At 34.4% G+C, this 23,727-nt stretch overlaps 5 protein-coding genes across 13 annotated transcripts in view; 2 read left to right on the forward strand and 3 right to left on the reverse strand.

The window, feature by feature from the left end:
- Window positions 1-1,951, forward strand: part of LOC135835679 (zinc finger protein 391-like) — a 2,570-nt gene extending 619 nt beyond the window's left edge. Inside the window, exons 3-6 of the mRNA XM_065350057.1 lie at window positions 1-59; window positions 134-268; window positions 346-701; window positions 770-1,951. The exon at window positions 1-59 is cut by the window's left edge and continues 130 nt beyond it. Coding sequence (XP_065206129.1) covers window positions 1-59; window positions 134-268; window positions 346-701; window positions 770-1,688 — 1,469 coding nt within the window. The 3' untranslated portion in view covers window positions 1,689-1,951. The remainder of the gene's footprint in view (window positions 60-133; window positions 269-345; window positions 702-769) is intronic.
- Window positions 1,952-2,481: 530 nt separating this feature from the next.
- Window positions 2,482-5,760, reverse strand: LOC135835677 (zinc finger protein 62 homolog). Its single transcript, XM_065350055.1, has 9 exons — window positions 5,595-5,760; window positions 5,164-5,458; window positions 4,918-5,088; window positions 4,791-4,853; window positions 4,652-4,717; window positions 4,388-4,575; window positions 4,171-4,311; window positions 3,659-4,092; window positions 2,482-3,544 (listed from the first exon to the last, which is right to left on the reverse strand). Exons 2-9 carry the CDS (start codon window positions 5,420-5,422, stop codon window positions 2,653-2,655), a joined length of 2,214 nt encoding a protein of 737 aa, XP_065206127.1. The 5' UTR covers window positions 5,423-5,458; window positions 5,595-5,760; the 3' UTR covers window positions 2,482-2,652.
- Window positions 5,761-6,220: 460 nt separating this feature from the next.
- Window positions 6,221-17,488, forward strand: LOC135835675 (zinc finger protein 91-like). 4 transcript variants are annotated; one of them, XM_065350054.1, is made up of 8 exons: window positions 6,437-6,562; window positions 6,645-6,832; window positions 6,913-7,062; window positions 7,140-7,408; window positions 15,178-15,525; window positions 15,619-15,987; window positions 16,080-16,264; window positions 16,393-17,488. In XM_065350054.1, the coding sequence occupies exons 1-8, from the start codon at window positions 6,502-6,504 to the stop codon at window positions 16,794-16,796; spliced, it is 1,974 nt and encodes a 657-aa protein (XP_065206126.1). In that variant the 5' UTR covers window positions 6,437-6,501; the 3' UTR covers window positions 16,797-17,488. The 4 variants fall into 4 exon arrangements, with proteins under 4 accessions (XP_065206124.1, XP_065206123.1, XP_065206125.1 ...); XM_065350052.1 differs by lacking the exons at window positions 6,437-6,562; window positions 15,178-15,525; window positions 15,619-15,987; window positions 16,080-16,264; window positions 16,393-17,488 and adding exons at window positions 6,221-6,424; window positions 11,975-13,948; XM_065350051.1 differs by lacking the exons at window positions 15,178-15,525; window positions 15,619-15,987; window positions 16,080-16,264; window positions 16,393-17,488 and adding an exon at window positions 11,975-13,948 and having other exon boundaries at window positions 6,429-6,562.
- Window positions 17,489-17,730: 242 nt separating this feature from the next.
- On the reverse strand, window positions 17,731-21,248 carry LOC135835680 (uncharacterized protein C14orf119). 3 transcript variants are annotated; one of them, XM_065350060.1, is made up of 3 exons: window positions 20,307-20,324; window positions 19,101-19,166; window positions 17,731-18,957 (listed from the first exon to the last, which is right to left on the reverse strand). In XM_065350060.1, the coding sequence occupies exon 3, from the start codon at window positions 18,942-18,944 to the stop codon at window positions 18,549-18,551; it is 396 nt and encodes a 131-aa protein (XP_065206132.1). In that variant the 5' UTR covers window positions 18,945-18,957; window positions 19,101-19,166; window positions 20,307-20,324; the 3' UTR covers window positions 17,731-18,548. The 3 variants fall into 3 exon arrangements, with proteins under 3 accessions (XP_065206132.1, XP_065206131.1, XP_065206133.1); XM_065350059.1 differs by lacking the exons at window positions 19,101-19,166; window positions 20,307-20,324 and adding an exon at window positions 20,869-21,248; XM_065350061.1 differs by lacking the exon at window positions 20,307-20,324 and having other exon boundaries at window positions 19,071-19,304.
- Window positions 21,249-21,714: 466 nt separating this feature from the next.
- The window catches only part of LOC135835674 (calponin homology domain-containing protein DDB_G0272472-like), a 51,727-nt gene continuing 49,714 nt past the window's right edge, over window positions 21,715-23,727 (reverse strand). For 2 of the 4 annotated variants that reach the window (XM_065350048.1, XM_065350050.1), the window contains one exon: window positions 21,715-23,701. In XM_065350048.1, coding sequence (XP_065206120.1) covers window positions 23,250-23,701 — 452 coding nt within the window. In that variant the 3' untranslated portion in view covers window positions 21,715-23,249. The remainder of the gene's footprint in view (window positions 23,702-23,727) is intronic. The other 2 variants (XM_065350049.1, XR_010556934.1) reach the window with 2 other exon arrangements.

Here is a 23,727-nt window from a genome sequence, read left to right on the forward strand (position 1 = left end):
AGCTGAAGAGTACTTCATTAACTGATTCCGTTAAACCGAACGCTTCGAACACAGCTGTCGTAAGTTCTTCCTAGGTTCTCAATTATCATGTTAAGTGTTTACTCACGTAATTGTGTGAATGTGTTTTTCACAGGAGAAAAAATCGAATTCTATCGCGAAAAAGAATAATAAAGAAGAAATAGATGACTCCATTACCGCCGAAATTTTCAAAGAAATCAGAGATTTTGATAATTTCCTGAATCAGTCTCCTGCTCCTTCTATTGCTTCGGTACGTTCTGAATAAAAATCTATCTATATTTGAATATAAAACATTTTCGATGTTATCGTTACGATTATATGATTCAGGACAGCGATCATGATTTAACTGATGACCCTATGCTGGAAAGTGACCCTGTTCATGAAGAAACAATCGAACTTTCTCCAGCAAAACGAGCTTCTTCATCGAAAGTTTTGAAACGACAGAAAACAACTCAAAACAACGATATCTGTGATGTAATATGGGAACCTTCGCCCAAACAAAATTCTCGTGCTAATATCTCGAAAAAAACGAAGCAAACGCCAATTAAAACTATCACTGTTGATGGTAACGAAATACAACCTTCCGAGATACCAAATTTAACCACTGATGAAGGTATTGCAGCGGATACGCAAACACCTCAGATGCTTTGTGCAATTCAAGATTCGAATAATGAAAATACCGAGTAAGTTGCTGGTTTGTTTCATTCCCAATTTATTGAATCACAAAAATTAAAACGATTACATGTTTCAGTTCTCCCAGTGATCCACTTGTTACAAAAAGAAAACGCCCTCCAAGAAAGAAAAATCCTTCGCTGGACAACATAGAAAGTCGAATATGTCGCATATGCGGTAAATGCTTCAAAGGAGCTGATACTATGCGAATCCATATGAAAACAGTTCACTCGACGGAAAGACCTCATGTTTGTAGTATTTGTAATACTGCCTTTAAGCGCAAAGATCATTTAGATGTTCACTTGAAATACAAACACGGTAATGATTCGTATCCCAGACGACCTTCTAGAAAGTATCCTTCTACTTCTCAAAAACGTCTCTGTGTTCACTGTGGTAAAATTCTATCATCTTCACAAGTCCTCAAAGAACACATCAACAGTTTTCACTCGGGACATCGACCTTATAAATGCGAACAATGCAACATCAGTTTCAGTAGATATTCTACCTTTTATCATCATACAGTCGTGCGTAATCATAAAGTCGCCTCGTTTTTCAAAACGTGCGACATTTGCGGCCTGGATTTTCAAAGCGAGTCGTTCTACTTCAAGCATATGTGGAAACATCCTGAGAATGTATTTTGCGAAATATGTAATATTACTTTCGATGATAACGATTCGTTCCGTAAGCATATCGAAACTTCTCACGAAGAGGAAAAATCATTCCAGTGTAGTTCCTGTGGTAAAAGATTTGGCTCCAAGAATAGTCTCAAAATACACGTAGAACTGCATAACGGAGAAAAACCTTACGAATGTCATTATTGCGCTTGGAAATTCCATAAAAAAGGTCAATTAGTTATGCATATTTATCGGCATACCGATGAAAAGCCGTACGTTTGTGATGTTTGCGGTCGTGGATTCCGGCAGAAAGGTGACATGAGAAAGCATAAAGCTGGTCATGTTATGCAGCTTAAAAGAACTGGTAGTAGCAATACGTCGTGATAAAATTTGCCTTTCGTTAGACATATTCGATTTGTTTGGAATGAAGACTTAATAATAGCTGATCTGAAGGTGATATCACTTATTTTATGTGAGTTTTATGTCAGTAGTCATTGTTTTATGTTTAGTGCGCAGAGTTTAAGATACGTTGTTTCGCCGAGTTTTTATGAATAATTGTGATGCTTATTCATTTTATGTTCATTTCTTACTCATGAAAAATAAATGTTTTCAATTTTTTTTTTTTAAATAAAAGTAATTCACTTGCATTTTTAGATCTACACTTCACAATTCTGGACAATTGAATCTCTGGTATTCACCTAGCGAAGACTGATTTTAGTAACTGAAGAAGCTTTGCCAAACTTTTGCTGCTTATTCTGAGCATTTCGAATATATTCTAATTTTTTAAAAAAGATTTCTTGTATCAGGAATCAAGAATTACAAAGTTTTATGAAAATTACGAATTTTGAATAGCTAATTAGCTAGTCAGATTTATATTTTTTTTCATTTTGCTTCAAATAATGGTACTTCAACAAAGCACTTTCATTATCCGTTATTAAAGCAACCAGTTTCAGTACAGAAATACTATCCCTACAAAATAATATCGATTTCGATCGAGTTTTCTACGATGTTATATGTACATAACATAATTATGTAGAATGATAGATTTACACCCGAATTGGCGCCTCGTAATGTGAAGAGCTTTATACGGCCATCATAAAAAGGCCTTCAGACTTCAACGTTTTTTTTTTAAATTGACCAGAAAATACGAGTATTTTCAAAGATGAAAAAATACGACTCCGGCATTTATGCTTGATTTTAATTTGTTGCCAAGGAATTTTAGTATCAATATGACAATTAATATTAAAAATAAATCACAACATAATTAGAACTAAATTGTGTACACAAATGTACACTTGAAAAGTATTTTAGTAAAAGCAAACACATTATAATTTATAGGACGAATGAATTACATTTGCTTTCTCATGTGAGTAGCCTTGTGTTTTCTCATATCTCCGCTCTGTTTAAATCCTTTATTGCAAATTGAACACACGAACGGTCGTTCACCGGTATGGACAAGAATATGAGTCGACAAGTACTTCTTTTTCAAAAATTTCAAAGAACAATGCGGACACTGGTAGCGTTTTTCTCCGGTGTGAATTATCAGATGACAGTTCAGCAAAGGTTTATTTTTAAATTTTTTACCACACTGGTCACACTTGAATGGTTTCATTTCAGGATGTTGCGATTCGACGTGTTCTTTGAGCGAAGTACCTTCTGCGAAATTCACCGAACATACTGGACAAGTGAAGTTACTGTTGTGTTTCAACTTATGTTTTTTGTAAAAATGTTCTTTTTTAAACTCTAATCCGCAATGTTCGCAAAATTTATGGAAGGATTCTTCCGGTTTGGGAGCGTTGCATTTTTGAGGATTAGCACTATCGCATTCGTTTGAAGCGCGATGTTTATCGTAAGTTAATTTACGATAGAAGGTCGAATGACACTTATCACATTCGTAAAGGGCTTTTTTCGTATGTATACTGCTGATGTGCTCTTCCAACGAACGAGCGGATAGTAAGACTTTGCCGCAGTAGTCGCATAATCGCGGTACGTGTTTTTTCTCGTAAACTTTTTGACGCTGATGAACTACCTTGATGTGAATGGTTAGGTTATGGTTACGGTTGAAACTCGAAGTGCACTGGTGACATTTGAAAGGCCGTTCGTCTGAGTGTACAGTCTTCAGATGTCTTCGCAGGGATTCCGGATATTTGAAGATTTTACCGCAGATATGACACATTCGACGCAGGTTTAGGGTTGGTATGCGTCGACGTCGACGACGGCGTGCTGCGAGAGTTTCCCGGCTACAACAGAAATTGAGAAAGGCGATCAGTTGAAGTGAGCGAAAATTTCATCGATTATTGTATGAGAAAAGTCATAAGTTCGATTTGAAAGTCTGAAAGAAAAACATTAATTACCTTTTCATTTTTAATAAATCCGACGATCTCGGTAGAATTTCAACTTCATTTTTTTCTATTATTTCATCTTTAATTTGCACGCATTCGACTTCTTTCTTTACTTCTTTCAGTTCATTTTCCACGCTATCGATTACGATTTTGTGAATTTTACTTTCGAACTGCTCCGAAGCGAGAGGATCAAACTTTTCTTCCACAATTTCTACAGGAATTTCTTCAGGTACACTTTCGACGAGTTTCTCTTCAGGAAACACGTCGACTGTATCAGCTTCTTCGGGTTCTGCGGTTACCTCGACTATTTCGATTTCTCCGACTGAATCGTCTTCGTAGACGATATCATTATCGTCGGTATTCTCGTAAGAAGCAGTCTCCATTGCTTCAATATTTTGGATGGTCAATTTGGGGTTTTCAGGCACTTCTTTTGGGATAACGACAGGCTATAATAATAAGAAAAATTTATTAGTCGAAAAATTTTCAATAAATGAAAACAAAATAATGATAAAATTATACTCAACTGGAACTTCTGTTAATTTTTTCAATATTGATTGGAATCTCTTGTTAACGATGTTACAAGTCTTATAAAATTGGTACCAGTTCACTAAGGTAGTTTCACAACGAGAACATATACTTAATGGTAAGATATCCTCTTTTTGAATCTGAGTGGAACAAATACAAAAATAAATAAGAATGAACATTTGAGAACACGAATTTTGAAAAATTTTCATCACATACCTTTATATCAGGGAAATGGTTGCTAATAATTTCGTAGTAATTATATTGACTCTGTTCAAATATAGCTTTCATGCGATTACTGTAGCAGCCGCATAACCGGCATAGATCGTCCAATTTGAAAATATTTTTATCCGGTATAGATTCAGTTAAATGTTCCATCTGACCAACACTCTCGTCTTGACTGTAAACTAAACGTAGCAATAATTAATTTATGAAAAATTAGACTTTACGTCACAAAAGGTGCGAAAATCTTAAGAAACTTACATGTTGATCTGATATCTGACGCGTATTCGGAATTAACAGAGATGATTCTACTTTGGGAACCCTCACCTGAGAGATAAAATGTACATATTTACAATACAATATAGATTTAAATATCACAAGTAATGAACAAATTGCTTACTTGATGTCTTAGAATCATCGGAAGTTTTAGAATTAGGTGCTGTTATTAATAGCCTCGGAACGCCTAGGAAATACACATTTAGAAAATTCCGAAACGAATAACTAACTCGGTGGTTTATAATACCAACCTAAATAAGATATTATGAATCCGTTATTTACGCCGTTTGCGTCACTTTTGGTTAGATTTTCTTTATTATCCTTGCTAATGTTTGGTATCCCTGGATCTTTATGTTTACGTAAAATATTAGGTATATCTTCGTCGATTCTAGGATTTGTCGTTAAATTTTGCGTAGGTATAGCTATAAATAAGGATGTAAAATTAATACAAATTATCCAATATACTGGGAAATTTCCGAAATTCGATCTGGGCTTACCATCAGATACAAGATTTCGTTTTGGCGGCAAGTTCATCAACTCAGCTTTCAAATCTCGATGAAAATCATTTTGAGTGAAATGCTCTGAACAAATATAACTGTTATCCGCAGGAAAATGGTCAACTCTTTGGCATACAGCTATCCACTTGGCTCGTATTTCAGGAACTTTGGGAAACTGATAATACTTCACCGACTTATCAAAAATTCGTGTCCTGGGATTGTGATTCCGACATGTCGACACAGCACATCGATATCCCATACTTCATAATCTCGAAAATCCTAATCCACTGATCACCTGTTACAGCAAAAATCATACTTATCACTAATCAGTTGTCAGAACGATTCGGCAGAAACATAGATAACATTTAAATTAGGAGAGTATGTCAATGGCGTACGTTCGTCACTTGAATTAATAAAACCTTGATACTTACGAGTGGAACTGAACTATTGAGGACATTGGCTCGTTTTCCTAACTGATTTTTTGAGGAACCAAAAATAACAAAATTCAAAAATTTGTAATCTCAAATTTTGAATTTCCACAAGAAATCAAAACGACAGGATATCGTACAACAAGGCATGGCAAAGAAGATTTTCTGCTTGCTCTGACGTCAGTCTTGTCCGTCATTTTTGATTCATGTCTGCCAATTCGGACAAAAACAACTAAAGTGATTGACCCATTTTCAATTGTCCAGCTTTTTCTGAATTACTCATCACCATAAATGAAATTCTATCGTCAAAAATTAATAACAAGAATGAAATCAGTACTCGTACGTTGTTTAGCTCCGAATTACGCCAAAATGGTGAATTGAGAATTCGGTTTTGTAAATATTTCGTTCTATTCGAATTTGACTATTATTCCAACATTGATTAACGGAAAATGAAAAATCATAGACCAAATACGATTAGAAAAAACTTTCCAATATTCTTGACGTTGATAAATCATTTTGATTGGTGCAACTACTCTGACGTCATATAATTATCAGTTTCTGATTTGCTGAAATTGATCACGTGGTTTTAATTTCGCAATATGGAAAATGTACTGTTCTGAACATTGACTATCTGTGATAAAGTCGAAAAATGAAAAATCAAGTGGGTACGTCGCCATTGATAATCTTGATGAAATATTTCTTTAAATATGAAATTATGAGCGTTTATTATTGAACGCTCGTTTTATTTGTTAGACGATAAGTAATAATAATTCGATGAAAAGCTGTTTCGTGATTTGTATTGCGTGAATTATCGAGTGTACTTCTCAAAAAAGGTATTAATTATTTAGCTTGTAATATTGTGTAGAAAACATTGTTGTCTAGATAACTTTATCCAGATTGTGAAAAATCTATGGAAACATTATCATTATCAGCAAAATCTAACCAGTTGTTATTTTATGAATTTCAAATAAGTAATGATTATGTATTTAGTTTAGTTATATAATAACATTTCCATGATTTCGCTCTTTTAATACATTTTTGTATTTCTTACAGTTGATCGACCTTGCCTAAAGATGATTACGGTCGATACAATTTTGAAAGATTTTCATGATCTCAGTAATCTAGAAAACCTTTGCAGAATGTGCGGTAAAAATCAATCATCATTCACTCCTATTTTCGATGAAACTAATCGCTACAATTACTATAGAGTTATCCAACAGCACTTCAGGGATGATCTTCCGGTAAGATAAACTTCTTGTAATATCTGTTCCGTAACCGATAGTCTCAATATATGTTTTTGATCGTAAAATTTGTTCCTTAGGTATCTAAGACAGATATATTACCACTGAAGATGTGTGCCAAGTGTCTTAAATTGATGATGTCATGGCACGAATTTTATCTTGAATGCATGAAAGTTGAGAAAAAATTCAAGCGACTGATAGACAAGTTTAGTTTGACCCAAGATCCAGAAGTAAGTATTTTTGCTATTGCTGTAGTAATTATGAAAACAATATAATTTTTAAATAATTATTTTTTCGATTTTTGCAGAAAAGAATACCGGCAATTGTAAACGATGTTGAAGTGATCGAAGTCAGCGTTGATGATGAAACTTACGATTTTTTCAATGAAAACACCGGTGAATTTGATATCTCGAACGTCAACATCAAAGAATCCACGTCTTTCGTCGATACCAATGATTTATCACATTTCGATGATTTAAACGATTCGAGTAGTTCTGGTCACGAAAATAACGAAAATAAAACGACTAAAACGGCTGAAACAACTGAAACTACTGAAACTACTGATAATCATTCCGAGTAAGTTTTTCATCCAGTTCATAGTGCTAGTTGTTTTGGCTGTGTGGAAAGGGTTTCGAATGGTCTTCGTTGTATGTTTGTTTGTGATTGTTTTATCCTACCAATTGTAAAATTACCAGTGAGGTTTTATTTGTGTACAATAGGAAATCAGTTTGACTTATTTGTGTCTGAATTTAATTGGGCTTTAAGTTCTTTTTGAAGTCTGAAAATTGTTCGAAGCATATTCTTCTAACATAAATTTATTGGATAGAAATGCGCATTTTTACAAACGAGTTTTATGTGAGAAGTTGAAATGATGAGAAACCAGATTAGGAATGAGCGCGAATAAATTTGGTAGTAGTTATGTGATGAACTTACCTACCACCACGCTCGAACTCCGTCAAATAATTCACTTGATTTTTGTTTTTCAAAATTCATTTTTACGAATGTTTTTATTGTAAGCACACGTGCTGAGTGATCATTCTTATTTGATCTCGCTACAAGTCTTATTAATTGTGAGAATTATTCAATCGACAGATACTGTGCAGTGAGCTTCGTTGGTTTTTAAAGATATTCGTGAAGTTTATATCGTGAATGTGTTATAATAAGTTAATTATGTTCGTCGGAAATGACCTGAAATGAATATTATATTTATTGAGCTCCGGCTGCATAGAAATATTCAAAACTTGAATTGTTCGAATGTGATTCTCTTATTAATTAAAGAGGAAACCAAGAACCTCTTAAATACTACCTATAAACAATTATGGTATTGTTCAGAGCTTCGACGAAGTGCTCAAAAGAGATATTAGTTTAGAGTCACGACGTGTTTGTAACAGGAATTATCGTATTTCTTTTTACAGACCGGTCGGCGGCGACAAAAATCCATCTTTAACATTACAAAGAAAAATAAAAAAAAATAAATCCACCGTTTGTCGTATCTGTGGTAAACTGTACACGAATCGCGGTACATACTTGACTCATTTGCAGAGAGCACATTCCTCTCATCGCACCACCAAGCCTGTTCGAAAACCCATTCCATTAGAGAAGCAGCAAGAAATAGACCGACAGAAACAAGAAGAATTGGAACAATTACGAGCGCAGTATTTACAGTCGAAGGCACCTCGAAAGAAAAGAACGTACGCTAAAGCTGTTCCGGACATGTGCCATATGTGTGGTAAAACCTTCAAACATAACAGTAGTTTGAGGAATCACTTGAAATACATACACGCTTCTAACCCAGAAGCTGTGAAGCATCCTGTAAGGCCGCCCAAAATGTGCGATCTTTGCGGCAAATTGTGCAAAGGTAGTTACTTTAAATCGCACATGATGAAACACACGAATCCGGATTCGGTCAAATGTAAAGATTGCGGTAAAGTTTTTGCATACGAATCGACGCTGAGAAATCATATTAAAGTTTGCCATACCGACGAAAAACCTTTCAAGTGTACGTTGTGCTTGTCCAGTTTCAAACGAGCTGATTATCTGAGATCGCACATGGGTTATAAACACCCGGATGTCAAATTGGACGACTTATTCAAATGCGAACACTGCGACACGGTGTACAAAACGGAGAAATACTACTTGATTCATATGAAAATGCATTCGGATGGTAGTTTCGAGAAACAAAAAACTATGCGTAAACGCCCTGCAATTGGGAGTACGGCTCGAGTCAGCCCAGACGATCCGTCTAAATACTGGTGCGAAATATGCAATCTGTCGTTCAAGAAACGAAATTACTACTTGTTACACGAACGCTACGTGCACGTCAAAGGAAAACCATACTCGATCAGCGAAAACGCCGAAGGACAGTACAAATGTGACCAATGCGATAGAAGATTCTCTTCCGTTACCGGACGTAATTATCATTGCAAGACCGTTCACGGTAAAGAGTTCGATATGACTTTCAGCGCTAAATGCGAACATTGCGGATTAACATTCCGTAATCGTGTCTTTTACGCTAAACATCGAGCTAAATTAAATGGAATGCCTACGTGTTACCTGTGTTGGAAACAGTTCCCTACCGATGAAGAATTGACCAAACATATCGACGTCGATCACTTCACCGATTTGCCATTCGTTTGCGAAATATGTAAAATTAGATTCGTCGCGTTGAAAAACCTCGAACATCATATTAGAACCAGACATCTCAACGATAAACCATTTAAATGCGATATTTGTGATCACAGGACGACTAGAAAGGATTCTTTGGAGATACACATTAGAGGAACACATCTGGGAGAAAGACCCTATCAATGTGAAGTTTGCGGAAAGAAATTTTCCCAGAGGAATGATTGGCGAAAGCACGGAATCCGGCATAATACAACATGATGTATATTATGCAACGACGTTAATTTAATACTTATATTCCTATTTATTTTCTGATATAGTACTATATATTTTTGTCCATTTTGTATTCAGTTTGTTAAGATTATCGACATTCAGTCTTCTTTTTTATTAATAATGTATTGACTGATCAAAATTTTCTCGTTTGTGTTGTAAGTGAATTGTTACATGCTTTTTTCAATGGGTTTAAAACGAACCCTTGTGGTTTAATGTTCCATTTTGGAGGCAATTTAATTGTTCTGTGTTAAGGTTACACCCGTGAATTATGTGTCGTACAAATCAATAAAGAATTATCCTGATTTTCGTGTAGTTAGTCATTCCATTCTATCTTGGAGAATATGCATTTGAAGTAGGTGTTTTCTTGAAAATATTGTATAATGTTATCAAGTGGATGCCTTCGATATTTGTTCGAAGATTTTAGTGCTCTCGTTCTCGGTTATTTTCTCAACATTTTAGTTAGATACTAAAATTACTTTTTTTTTATCGTCAAAAATTTAAGAAAAAAAATGTTGATAATACCAATGAGTGAATAATTTGCAAAAGTATGTCGGTAATTCTCAAAAAATTGTCATCTTGCATTTTGCCGAAAAATGTCAAATGTTCTTACATCTTCAAAAATTGGCAAAAATTTTCGCTTTTTTAGAAAAGTGTCCAAGGCTTGTTGTTTTTTGCGGAAAATTCCAAAATATAGCTGTTTTGGCCAAAATTCAAGTCTTGCTTCTTGCTAGAATTTTTGCCAAAAATTGGCAAAAACTCTCCCTTTCTGGCAAAGTTGCGAAAATTTTTTATGTTTTTTCAACAATTTTGAAATCTCCTTTTGTAAAACAAATCGTTCAAAGATTCAGCTTTTCTACCGGAAATTGCCAAAAAAATTTCCAAATTTGTCAGTCTTACTTTTTGTCAGAAATAGATAAAATTCTCATTTTTCTGAAAAATTTACAAAAATTTTCGCTTTTCAGAAAAATTGCCAACGATTTTCGCTTTTTGTTGAGAAAACTCCAACATATCTCACTTTTCATTCAAAATTGTCCAAAATTTTGACTTTTTTGTGCAGAATTTCAAAAAAGTATCTTTTTGCCAATAATTGAGATAAAGTCTTGCTTCTTGCTAAAATTGTCAAAATCTTGATGTTTGCCAAAAGTTGCCAAAAAATCTCGTTTTTTCAAAAATCACATGAATATTTGCTTTTTAGCCAAACTGTTAATTTTTTTGAAGAAAATTTCAAGAAATCTTACATTTTTCCAATAATTGTTCAAGTCTTACTTTTTTGACGGAAATTTCAAAAAAATAGGTATCACTTTTTGGCTTCTATAATTACCTAACAAAAAAGATCTTACTTTTTTCAAAAATTTACCTAGTCTTGCACCCTTGCAAAATTCTCACTTTTTAGCAAAATAGCTAAAAAAATCTTTCTGTTTTCAAGGACCTTTTTTTTTTTTTTTTTTTGTGCAAAAAATTGCTTTTAAAAAGGTTCGTTTTTTTACCAAAACGTTGCAAAATTAGTTCAACTTTTAAAAATTAAAACCCTGACTGTTTTTTGATCATCTTTCTCTGTAGTCTGTACTATTTTTTTATTTTTTCATGTTGTCATTTTTTTTTGGTTACATTTTGTTTTTTTTAAATATTTTGATGACCATAAGCTACTTTTTTTCATATGAAAAATTGAGTACCAACGCTAAAATTTTTCTTTTTAATTTAGAATTTGGCTCTATGTTTTATACCTACTCGTCATGACGTGTCTTTCTTCGAGTCTAAAACTTCTCCCCACTTTGAATTCGATTTAAAAAAAATCTGACTTTTATGGAATAATTCCGAATCAGTTTTGTAGTGATATTAGGTTAGAGTACGATACGAATTAATAATGATGAAGGAATGTGGATGACTGCTTGCGTAGTACAGAGCATGCGATTTTTGAATTGAATTATCAATATTGTGTCATCTATCATTGTGGAGTAATTTTCATATTTTGGAACAGGTTTTCGATACAGTAATAGTACACGAGTTCGTCGTCACTCGCCGTCCACACCCCTGTTACCGTTACCGCCTTTTACAAGCACAATCATAATTATCGATGATTAAAAAAAAAAAAAATTGAAATAAATTCTCAATGCAAGACAATGCTGATGGGATAGCTCCATAGTAGACTAAACTTACTGTATTAGACGCCTCGAAGATAAGCTCTCATCATACTGCGAAGAACCATTTCATTCAGCGATCAGTAACGAATGCCTATCTTTTTTACAGGAGTAGAGCAACGAAAAACGAAGAGCCAAAGAAAAAGAATATTAATAAAGGCCAATCGATATCTCTGGGCAAACGTTCGACGGCGTCTAAAGGCCACGATGAAGGCGGTAGCTCAGCTGCCAAACGTGCTAGATCCAATTCTAAGGCGGTAGGTGGTGTCGGCGGTAGCAGTGACCATCCTGAGCAATCAGTAGTGACGAAAAAACCGAGCGCAATCGGTAAGACTAGGAATTTAACTACTAAAACGTCTTCAGTTGCTAATAAGGCTGTTAAAATATCTATTGGAAGTATTAAACCTTCGAAGAAACCGATCAAGAAATCCAATACAGTGATCACGTCGGCGGAAAATGCCTCTAAACCGTCCGTTAAGCCTGTTGAAATAACACTAGACGATGAAGACGACGATGACGTACAAGTACTGAAAAACAAACGCGAACCGGTACCGAAAGATAAACAGGAGGATAAAAATAGTGACCAGGTCGACAATAACCGCGCTAACGACGATGACGACGACGACGATAGTTTGTTCCAGTTGGAATGCGAAGTGCAAATACATTCTCCGTCACCTAAACCAAATGATACTCGAAACGCAGACGAAGACGGCGAAGGCGACGGTAACGAAACCGCGACCAATAAAGAAAAAAAGAAGCTGATCCGGCCGCCTAAAATGTGCGAAGTTTGCGGCAAAGTGGTGAGCGCTAAGCTGTTCAAAGAGCACATGATAATGCATAACGATCCGGAATCGATGACTTGTTCGTGTTGCGATAAACTTTTCAGCACGGTGTCGTCGCTGAAAAAGCATTTCATCTGGACGCATACGTCGCTTCGACCTTTTATGTGCGATTTATGCGGCAGCACGTTCAAACGCAACGATCACCTGAAGCTGCATCGAGAACATTTCCACGCCAACGAAAACAGCGGAGGAACGGCGGTGAAATGCAGCATATGCGGAGCTTCCGTACAAACAATAGTGTCGTTGCAGAGCCACATGAAACGAGTACACGGTCAAACTAAAATCGAATCCTACGATAAGGATCTCAATCACAAGATACTGGCGGATAAAACTTACGAATGCGGTATTTGTGGCTTGAACTTCAAACAATTCAGTTACCTTAGAATTCATATAAAATTTGTTCACGAGAAAGGCCTCCCGTGGCATATCAATCAAGGCGCCAGCGGACCCTATAAATGCGATCCTTGCAATTCGACTTACGCAACGTTGCAGAGTCTACGCGAACATAATCGCCGACGTCACGATGGAGCTCCGGTCGAGAAATTCCACAAACAGTGTTCGCATTGTGGAATGCTGTACAGAAATCGTCTCCATTATTCTAAGCATTTGGCGAAAATTTCCGGTAGACCGACGTGCTACGTTTGTTGGAAAGATTTCGATTCGGCTGATGACTTAAAAGTGCATATTAATTCGGATCACTTGGACGAGTTACCCTTCGGATGCGAACTTTGCGGTGTGAGATTCGTCTACCTGACCGAATTAAGGAACCATATGTATACTCATTCTAAAACGAAAGAGTTCAAATGTGACGAATGCGGTCACTCTTTTGTACGAAAAGATTTCCTCAAGTCGCATCAACGCCGACACAAGGGTATTAGAAATCATACTTGCGAAGAATGTAACAAGAGTTTCGTCGAGTTCTGTGATCTAAGGAAACACATGCAGACGCATTCGAAAAATAAATCATTCGTTCCCGTCAAAGAGGAGAATGAGGTACTCATCGCCTCGTAATGATGTAGTTATTTCTTTTATTTGAATACCTACATATTTATTGTATTCGTGTTGAATCTACGTACTTGGAAGGTTGATTAATTTTTGTATGTAGAAGAGGCATGTATTTATTTTTTCTGTTTCGTTTCCTAATAGTATTATGAACTGTAAATGATGATGAATCCTAGTTAATATATTTTGTAAATTTCTGTTTTGTGTTCATGTAATGAATAAACTGTTTCATTTGTTAACTTCATTTTATTTTTTGAAAATTTCATTGCTGAAAACTGAAAAGAAATTTAATTTCCAGTTCGTGAGTTTTTATCAAATTTTCTCTGTCAGGAGGGAGGAGAAGGACACAATTGACAAAATTTGAAATATCAGTAAAAAGAATTCGAGAAATATTCGAATACAGAGATGAAAATTAATGATGTCGTTCATCGAAATACATATGTATGTACTTTACTTACATAGGTAGGTATTGTAGGTATTATTTTCATCACTCCCTTATGCTCAAATGAATGAGTTCACTCGCGAGGGAACCTTTACATTTACAACTCGTCGACTTCGATCAAGCTGAAATTTGTCTCACTGAAAGAGCATGCCACCTAGACATGGGAACTAAATTTTCAGCTGCCGAAGTTTATTTTTCGATTTTTGGTGAATTTTTGAAGCTGGCGGAAATTGCCTAATCATATACTTATTAATTTCTACAAAAAGAGCAAACATCGAGATAAAAATCTGAAACTCGATTTATATGGTAAAGTCAACCTCCCAAATCGACTACCACCATTTTCGTACCAATCTGGAGCCTCCAGAAAAAGTTGGATTTTCTCCAGCAATTTCAAATTGCTCCTGAATGCTTTGTAATCAACTTCGGCAGCTGAAAATCTAATCCTGTCATAAGTTCGACACTATTCGATGTGACGAGTTGAAAGGTGTACTTTTTTTAATTAGTTGAAAAATCTTAAAAAATCAAATATCGTCAATTTCGCAACAAATTTCTCAAAACTTCGTCTGCTTTCCAAAGTCAACCCTTGCTTCTTCTCTGAATCGATTACGACCGTTTTCGGGCCGATCTGGAGCCTCCAGCATACGTTAGATTCTCTCCAGCGACTTTGATGAGGGGGGGGGGGGTCAACTTTATGTGATAGATAAAATATTGAGTAATTTTTTCCAAAAATTGATGGTGCCGAAGTTGATCGCAAAGCATTCTGGAGCAATTTGAAATTGCTGGAGAAAAGTAAAATTTTGCTGGAGGCTCCCTGATCGGTCCAAAAATTATTGCAATACTTACCACTCGGCTAGGATATTTCCGCCACTTTCAAAAATTCGCCAAAAATCGAAAAATCAACTGCTCATTTGAAAGTAGAAATTTTTCAAAAATTCGAATTTTGGTACCATTTAACTAGGTATTTTGTGCATTTTTCGTCGAATAATGACACTCATCTGTTTATTTTTGATTTCTTTTTTTTCACAGAACTTTGGTCGAAATCAGCGATAAAATTGTCGAAGCGACCTTTGAAAGCATCAAGTTGGAAGATCCCAGTGATATTGCCGACCCAGATATTGTGAAAATAGAATTAATCGAGCCTTCCGACATGGAATTTAAAACTGAACACAATGAACCCATTGACGATGTCGAATCAACGCCCAACGTTCCTAAGCCATCCAACTATTTCAAAACTGCACCTACTAATGATGACTCGTCGAAAACATACGAATTATTATCCGAAGAAGTTGAACAAATCACCTTTGTAGAACGTAAACTAAAAGAATCGTTGAATAATACTTCGGATTCATTATCTCGTGTTAAACCTAAACGAACGTAAGCATTTTCCCGAGATTTTTGTTTACCCTCTTCTTATACGTATTACAAATGTTCGTAGGTATATTTTTCTAAAATTCTGTTATTTCACAGACCCAGAAGAACTTCTCGTATATGTCATTTGTGCGGGAAACACTACAACACCGAGAGTGGTTTCAGACACCATTTGATTATGCACGAAGAACCTTCGTACTCTTGCCACGAATGCGGTAACGTCTTCTACGAAGCTCAAAATTTAAAGAAACACTTAGCGGCTATCCACTCCGATGAAAGACCATTCCAGTGCCATTTGTGCGGCAATAAATACAAAAGGAAAGATGTCCTGCAGGAACATATTAAACGAGTGCACGATGGAATCAAACGAGTATGGAATATGGAAACTTTGAAAAAGTATAGAAAGAAACAACAAAGCGTGAAAAAGTACAAGTACACGTGCCCCTATTGTGATAAAGTCCTTGGAACGTGAGTTCGAATGATAATTTAATATGTATCTATCGTTTGAAAACCTCATCCGATACATTTGCAGATTTATTCTAATATTTATTTATTTTCAGCAAAGGATATTTGAACGATCATATAAATGGTGTTCACACCAAAGAGCAACTGTACAAGTGCAACGAATGCGATATGTCGTTTACCAGGAAAACCACGTTCAAATATCATTTCAAAAGAGCTCATATTTTGAAGAAAAATGTACTCGAGCCGAGGGGAACGTTTTTGAAGGATTGCGAGTATTGTGGTAAGTAGTTGAATGATAACTGAAAAGACAGATAGGTACCTAACCTACCTGTGAAATTATACATAAGCACTAGACAGTCAAGTTTTGATAAGAAAGCTTTTTCAACTCAAATAATGTTTTTATTGCAGGCTTACAATTTCAAGTGAAAAAATATTACGAACAGCACATCGCCACGAAACACGATCACACTTTCAAATGTGCTTACTGCGAAGCTGTTTTCAAAGAAAAGTACCAATTAACCAACCACATAGATACTGCTCACGCCGAAGAAATCTCCCGATGTCAGTTTTGCAATAAGGGATTTGCAGAAGAGTTACTTCTCAAAAGACATATCTATATTTGCCATACCGATAGGAAACCATACGAATGCAATGATTGCGGATACAAAGCGAATAAAAAAGCAACACTGGCTGTTCATATTCGTAGACATACCGGAGAAAAACCCTACCAGTGCGATATGTGTCCTAGACGATTTACCCAGTCTGTCGATTATCGTAAGCATAGAGCTAATCACTTTAAGAAAAATTCGTAGATCCTTTTTTGCATGGAATATTATGCGCTGATGTGGACCGAGAAGTGAATGTTGAATGTTTTGAGAATGTGTCAATTCATGTAGGAAGGGACCTTATGTGGTTTCACGATAGATCCCGATTTTTGACCACGACACGTAAACAGAAGCTGGTCTTCAATGAACAGAATCAATGAAAAAAAATATTCGCACTGTACATCCTACATTGGCTGTCGTAAACACATAAGATCTCTTTCTACAGGAGTAGGCACAAATATTGTTGTCATTTTCCAGTGTTTTGTTTTTCAGTCATAAGCTTTTGAATTGAAAAATAAGGCATTTTATTGTGTATTGGAAGTAATATTGAGTTGATTGTTGTATGTATCATCTAAAAATGTAAAAAAAAGTTGCGATGATCATGTCTCCTTTTAGAACTACATTCTATCTATTCTGTTAGGCATTCATTCTTGAATTTTTTAATAACTCGATTATGCTGTGATTTAAGATTGAATTTTTTCTGCGTGTAAATTTGATTATTTATTATTTTAAATGTTTTCCCTTACTTTCCATGGCGTAATGAAATTGTTTTATATACTTAATTGATACCTATTGTAGAAATTGTGAACTTGTATGATATATTTTTCTCGACAGAGTGTAATGTAATACATATAATTCGTTTCGTCATCGCCTCATAATTAAAGTAGTAATTTATTTAAGTACTCGTACTTACTTATTCATTGCGTAGATCAAATCTATCATAAATGAAGCTATAATTTCGAGGTCATTTCTGCCTTCAACTCGCTTACCTATTTATAGCAATGAGAAGAAAATCAACTCACTCAGGTCATGTTTTAAATCGAATAGGATTTTAAAGGTGCACCTCTCACAGATGGTCCTTTCATAAAGAAAATTCACAAAAAATAATTCAAGCCAACTAAGAGACAATAAAGATACAAAATTCATATAAAGCATTATCTATTTAGATTTAAAATCTCATTACAACATTATTATAATTTTTATAACTTGAAAACAAAAATTGTTCACCGAAAAGGGGTTCTGTACCTTACAAAATATGAAAATACGAAAATATAAATAATCATAAAAAATACATAACAATCATATATAAAATGGAACAAGTAAACAAAAAATTTCCAAGCGAAAGAGCATAAAGTAAAACTTCATGGATCATCGAAGGTGGGTCAATTTCAATTCATCTATATAATATGTTTATAAATCATTTAATTACATATAACATTTATTAGTATCGGTTCACCAAGAAAACCTCGAGGTCAACTCGCTAGATGATAGCAATTCGAAGTTGATTGTGCGTTCGTTTACCAAATAGATTTAAAGGAACATGAACAACGAAATTGAATAGATAACTCGTAATCGTTATCTCTTCACAATAATTGTATAAATAATATCAAACCTTATTCTACGTAATTATTACAATAAATTAGGCAAAAATAATCAATTTTATAATATACAAAAAAAAAACCAATGATGTGATGTGTAGCAGATGCAGAACATCGAATCGATACAGCTGAAGACTGTTCCATTTTTTTACACATCTGCTAGAATGGCACCTGTTAAAGTTGTTCGAAGTTGTATTAGAGAGGAAGAGTTTAAGGAATGACCGACATGAAAATGAAAATAATTGTAATGGAATGTAACCGAGATCAATGATTGCTAAGCCATTACAGGGAGCTTTTTTAGTCACTGAAAAATTCTAATTCATGAAAGTCATAAATACGTAAGGCCAATAAGGAATTAAAATTACGCTGACATTGCCTCAGCTGTACCGTTGGTCAAGATTACATCGTCGGGTTTAGAATCATCGCCACCTTTGACCTTTTCTTCGAATTTAGTTACGAAATCTTGATCGATTGATCGAAGTTCAACGATTAGCTGTTCTTTCTCGGATAAGTTCCAATTTTCACACCATTCTTTGAATAGCTTGATCCGGCATTGGAAGATGCTCGGTGGACGATCTTTTAAATTTGACGCGTCCAAACTGGCTGCTAAACCGTTGATATCAGTTTTACGATGAAATTCTTCGAATAAAACAGGCAAGAAGTCGCTACGTTGCATATCGCCCCATTCTTGAAACCATTGGGTGATGTATCGGATTTGGGCTGGAACTGCCGGCGTGTATGCATTACCTGATCCCATGGTTGAAACGTTTCTGCATATAAATTAGTAAAAAATACGTCAGCGAAACGTGCACCGAGTAGTGTGGCGTTAAATTAATTCAACTTCCGTTTTTATTAATAATAAAAAGATAAGAAAAAAATTAACTGATAAAAACTTCCTACGAATTTTGATTACCGTTCGACGTCGCTAGGGCTACTATAATTTCATACAGGTAAGGACAGCCGACATCTTGCATCCAACCTTGAACACAACAACATTAGAATGCATCTGTATGCATACAACTTTCCATATAAAAAATGTAATTTTTTTGATTGTTCGCGAGTTCGGGTGAACTTTCATGTGGTCTCAAATTAAAGACGATGAAATTCCCTATCGATTGGTGTTAAATTTTTATCATTTCGCGTAAAAATGACGATTTTATGAATACTTTTATTTTACTGATTTTTGCATACTACGTACGTCATCTTTAAACTGAAAATACTCGAAATTTTCAGTGGACACATAGGTATTTGAGTACAGCAAAATGTTCGTGATTTTATCCTCTTTAAAATGAGCTATTACCGAAAGCTCTACATGCAACCGTTCAAAAGTTTTCGAAGTTTTAAGTTGCGAAAACAAGCTGCGGATGGTAAGTATTGAACTTTGAACTAACATTACTCGACATTTTCAGTGGACACATAGGTATTTTAATACATAAAAATGTTCGTCATTTTATCCTTTTTAAAATGGCTGTTTACCGAAAGCTCTACCTTCAACCGTTCAAAAGTTTTTGAACTTCAAAGTTGCGGAAAGTGGTCAAATTGTGTTATTATGGTTATCATGTGTTATCAGTAAGTTATAATTTTGATCAGTAACTACTTTTCGCAACTTTGATCTTCAAAAATTTTTGAACGGTTGAAGGTAGAGCTTTCGGTAAACAGCCATTTTAAAGAGGATAAAATGACGAACATTTTTATGTATTAAAATACCTATGTGTCCACTGAAAATTTCGAGTAATGTTAGTTCAAAGTTCAATACTTACCATCCGCAGCTTGTTTTCGCAACTTAAAACTTCGAAAACTTTTGAACGGTTGCATGTAGAGCTTTCGGTAATAGCTCATTTTAAAGAGGATAAAATCACGAACATTTTGCTGTACTCAAATACCTATGTGTCCACTGAAAATTTCGAGTATTTTCAGTTTAAAGATGACGTACGTAGTATGCAAAAATCAGTAAAATAAAAGTATTCATAAAATCGTCATTTTTACGCGAAATGATAAAAATTTAACACCAATCGATAGGGAATTTCATCGTCTTTAATTTGAGACCACATGAAAGTTCATCCGAACCCGCGAACAATCGAAAAAGTTGCATTTTATACATGCATAATTGTATGCATACTATGATAAGATAACATGTTTATCCATTTCTTGGATGGGCAATGGCGGCTGTCCTTACCCATAACGAAGTTTATAGTAGCCTTAACGTCGCCGAAACAAATTTTACGGTATTGAATTTGCGCACCACAAGATGACGAGGATTCAAGAAAAGTAGGTGAGTTGAGTTAGATGAGTAGGTTCAGCGAAGGAAAAATTAAAAAATTATAAAAAATAAAAATTTTGAAAAAATTAGATTCCTTCTGCAAAAATATTTTTAATTTGATAAATTGAAGTGTATTTTTGAGTTTTCACTTTTCAGTTCACTGGATTATTCATTAAGGCTGACTAGGCTGAGGCTAGTAGTTGTAGTTTATTGCAGTTTTCAACTTGCAAGTTGCAAGTTGCAACTTGCAAGTAGGTATACAAATTTGAAAAATATTTTCTCATTGAAAATAAAATTTGAAATACTTATTCCAACTTTTCATTTTTCAATTAGATACCCATTAGGCCATTATACTGAACTGACTACTTGACTAGTGACTATTTTTGCTCACTTTTCATTTTAAATTCAAAATGTGTTTTACCTAGAAGTTGAAGTTGACTGCATATTTTTCTAATCGTCGGATTCGGTGTTGTTTTGTTCAATCTGAAACTTTGACTATATATACATGGACTACTATCTTCATTGTTGCCGATGAAGCCGAAGTAATAGAGGTACTAGATCGGGAGCATCGGGAATTTTCATGCGCGCGCAGGAATCCCACCCACCCTCGCACCTTCCAATCACGGTGAACCACGGAGCGACGAACACCCTCCTACGTTCCAACAACCGCTACACCGCTACGCTCGTTGCAACGAAATCTCGCGCATGCTCAGAGCCCATGTCCCGATCTAGTACCTCTATTGCTTTGGCTTCACGATTCCCATTCAACAACAATAGGAGATAGCAGTCCATGTATATATAGTCAAAGATCTGAAATTGAAAATCAGACACGGTCATAGCTTTACTAATCCTATCTGATCTCACTGATTTTATCATTCGAAATTAAAACGGAATGATACAAAAATATTCTACCATATAAGTAGAAAGCATACGGTTAAGTATCAAAATGTTTTTATATAATTTTTCAACAATTAAGCTAAATTCAACATTCAAATCAAATCAACACATAATAGATGAAATATGTATTTAAAATTATATTTGTTGTTGTTTTTTCATTTTTATTTGATTAAAATTTAAAATAAACACGAAAATTGATACATAACGTAGGTACTTTACACATTGGAATATACAAAACCTTAATCAAAAGTAAGTAATAACTTAGAGAATTAAAATCACACAATATCGAAGAATGTCATAAAAGTAAAATTTAATATTAACACTTAGAAAAATTTAGGAACTAAACGTATTTAAAAATCATTTCAACTAACGAAAAGTAAATGAGGAGTACAGGGAAAGAACGTCGTTACCAGTTTTTTTTTTGCTTATAAATTTTACAGGAGAGCGTTTTTGAGATTAAAATGTTGTTTGACTTGTAAGTAATAATTATTCGTGTTGAATTGTACTTATTCCAAAGGTATACTGGAAAAATTCTAAGCATGAAAATATCTCTCAGAACAGTTGGAAGTGAAATGCTGAAAGAAATACCTCCAGACCCAGAGCATATTTCAGCAGCTTGATGAACAAAACCCCATCAAAGAAAAAAAATAAAAAATGTCAATTATAATTTTTTTTCGCCTTAAACTTTTTATATTTTACTCTTTACAATACCTAATTTGTTGTTTTTTGAGTAAAAAAAATGGTAGAGGTAAGTATTTTTCAAATAAACTACATGAACGGAATTACATTTTTTTTTAAATTGAAAAAAATGAAATTAACTACGACGTTCTTTCCCATGTACCTACCTACTCCTCAAATTGGAAAGTAATATATAAGTATGTAGGTACTTGAAAACTCAATACTTTTTCTTTAAATAAACAGACATCACAAATTAATTTAGTGGTAATAAAACACTAAAATCGTATTGACTAAATGAGAAGAAAGAATTAAAATAGAGCATTGAAATGCCTGGATTTAACACTCGAATTCAGAGAAAAAAATATACGTATGGCGATAACCACGATAGATGGTAAAATATAAGTATTTTCAAAAATGATAAAAATAAATACGTGAAAAATAAGTAACAATTATTCAATAGATATAAATAAAACAAGATTTTTAAAATGATTTGTAATGTCTAAGACAGAATAATTGCGATTTTTTGGTCAGTCATAAAATTTTTGTAGAAGAAATTAAATGCCAAAATTACAAATAGGTACGAGTATTGCCATCGAACAAACAAAATTAACTAAGTACTTAATTAATATAAAAATAAAATAAAATAGTATAGGTATAGGTAATAAAATTGATAATGGACGCTTAAACGATCTCTTTTATTTGGATATATTTTGAATTTTTTGCTAGTAGGTAATTCACTGTTAAAAAACTGTTATACATAGTTGTACAAAACCGCAAAAAAGTTTAGTGACTTGGTTCATTTTGAGATTGAGATTTCTTCATTGCCTGAGACCTTATTAATTGACTTGTTGACTTCGAATAAATTAGAATCGTGTAGGAATGCTTATACAATGCCACTCTTGTTTTTTTTTTCATAGCTACAAGACATTTTTTATCTTCAAAAGATTAATATGATATGTAGAAAAGTTACGAAATGGTTCGATAGGTCAGAATTTATGTAAATAATAAAGTTATTGTCATGGAGACGAAGAATAGAGAGAAAGTAAAAATAGGATACGTTGGAAAAATATGCATAAACACATCTTGAAGCTTCGTTTATGATGCACAAAGATGAATTTTTAACATAACACGGTAGGTACATAAGCTACGTTAACACAAAAACAAAAAATATATATCAGAGAAGAATTCAACAAAAATGAAAAAAGAAAACATCGTATACGTACATGATTACTGTTCAGGATCTTTAGTTTTAGACTCTTTCCTGGATTTGTATTTTCTATAATTAATCTGTATCTTAGCAGCTGCCGAATTCTGTAAACTATGTCGTTTACGTACCAGATACCCTCTGACTCCGGCTTGGATTTTGGCGACTTTCTTTTCTAAATCCGGTTGAGTGGAAAGATTACTGGTACTGGAGCTGGCCGAATCACGCAGATCGTTCAACGAACTAGACCTTTTGATACTTTTTCGCACTTTGTATCCTCTGAAATGAGCTTGAATTTTGGTAGCAGCTGAAGCCGATATTTGTATACTTTTACGAGTTTTGAAACCACGATACGTTGCTTGAATTTTGACAGCGGCTTGTTTGAGCGGATCATCTTCGAACGTTTTCACTGCCATTCTATTACTACCCATTTGCTCGGTTGAAATTGGTTTGTCAGATGATGGCGTTTGATCTTCTGTAACGTTTGATTATAATTTTTTT

The sequence above is a fragment of the Planococcus citri genome, chromosome 2, assembly GCF_950023065.1.
Source record: "Planococcus citri chromosome 2, ihPlaCitr1.1, whole genome shotgun sequence".
Taxonomy (NCBI): domain Eukaryota; kingdom Metazoa; phylum Arthropoda; class Insecta; order Hemiptera; family Pseudococcidae; genus Planococcus; species Planococcus citri.

Coding starts and splice junctions, on each gene's coding strand:
- LOC135835677 (XM_065350055.1), bottom strand. CDS start 5,422: ATGGGATATCGATGTGCTGTGTCGACATGTCGGAATCACAATCCCAGG. Junction 4,854..4,917: donor ATTCATAATATCTTATTTAG/GTTGGTATTATA, acceptor TGTATTTCCTAG/GCGTTCCGAGGCTATTAATA. Junction 4,576..4,651: donor GTCAGATATCAGATCAACAT/GTAAGTTTCTTA, acceptor TGCTACGTTTAG/TTTACAGTCAAGACGAGAGT.
- LOC135835675 (XM_065350051.1), top strand. CDS start 6,502: ATGGAAACATTATCATTATCAGCAAAATCTAACCAGTTGTTATTTTAT. Junction 7,063..7,139: donor GTTTGACCCAAGATCCAGAA/GTAAGTATTTTT, acceptor CGATTTTTGCAG/AAAAGAATACCGGCAATTGT. Junction 7,409..11,974: donor ACTACTGATAATCATTCCGA/GTAAGTTTTTCA, acceptor TCTTTTTTACAG/GAGTAGAGCAACGAAAAACG.
- LOC135835680 (XM_065350059.1), bottom strand. CDS start 20,891: ATGCAGTCAACTTCAACTTCTAG. Junction 18,958..20,868: donor CAGTCAACTTCAACTTCTAG/GTAAAACACATT, acceptor ATTTATATGCAG/AAACGTTTCAACCATGGGAT.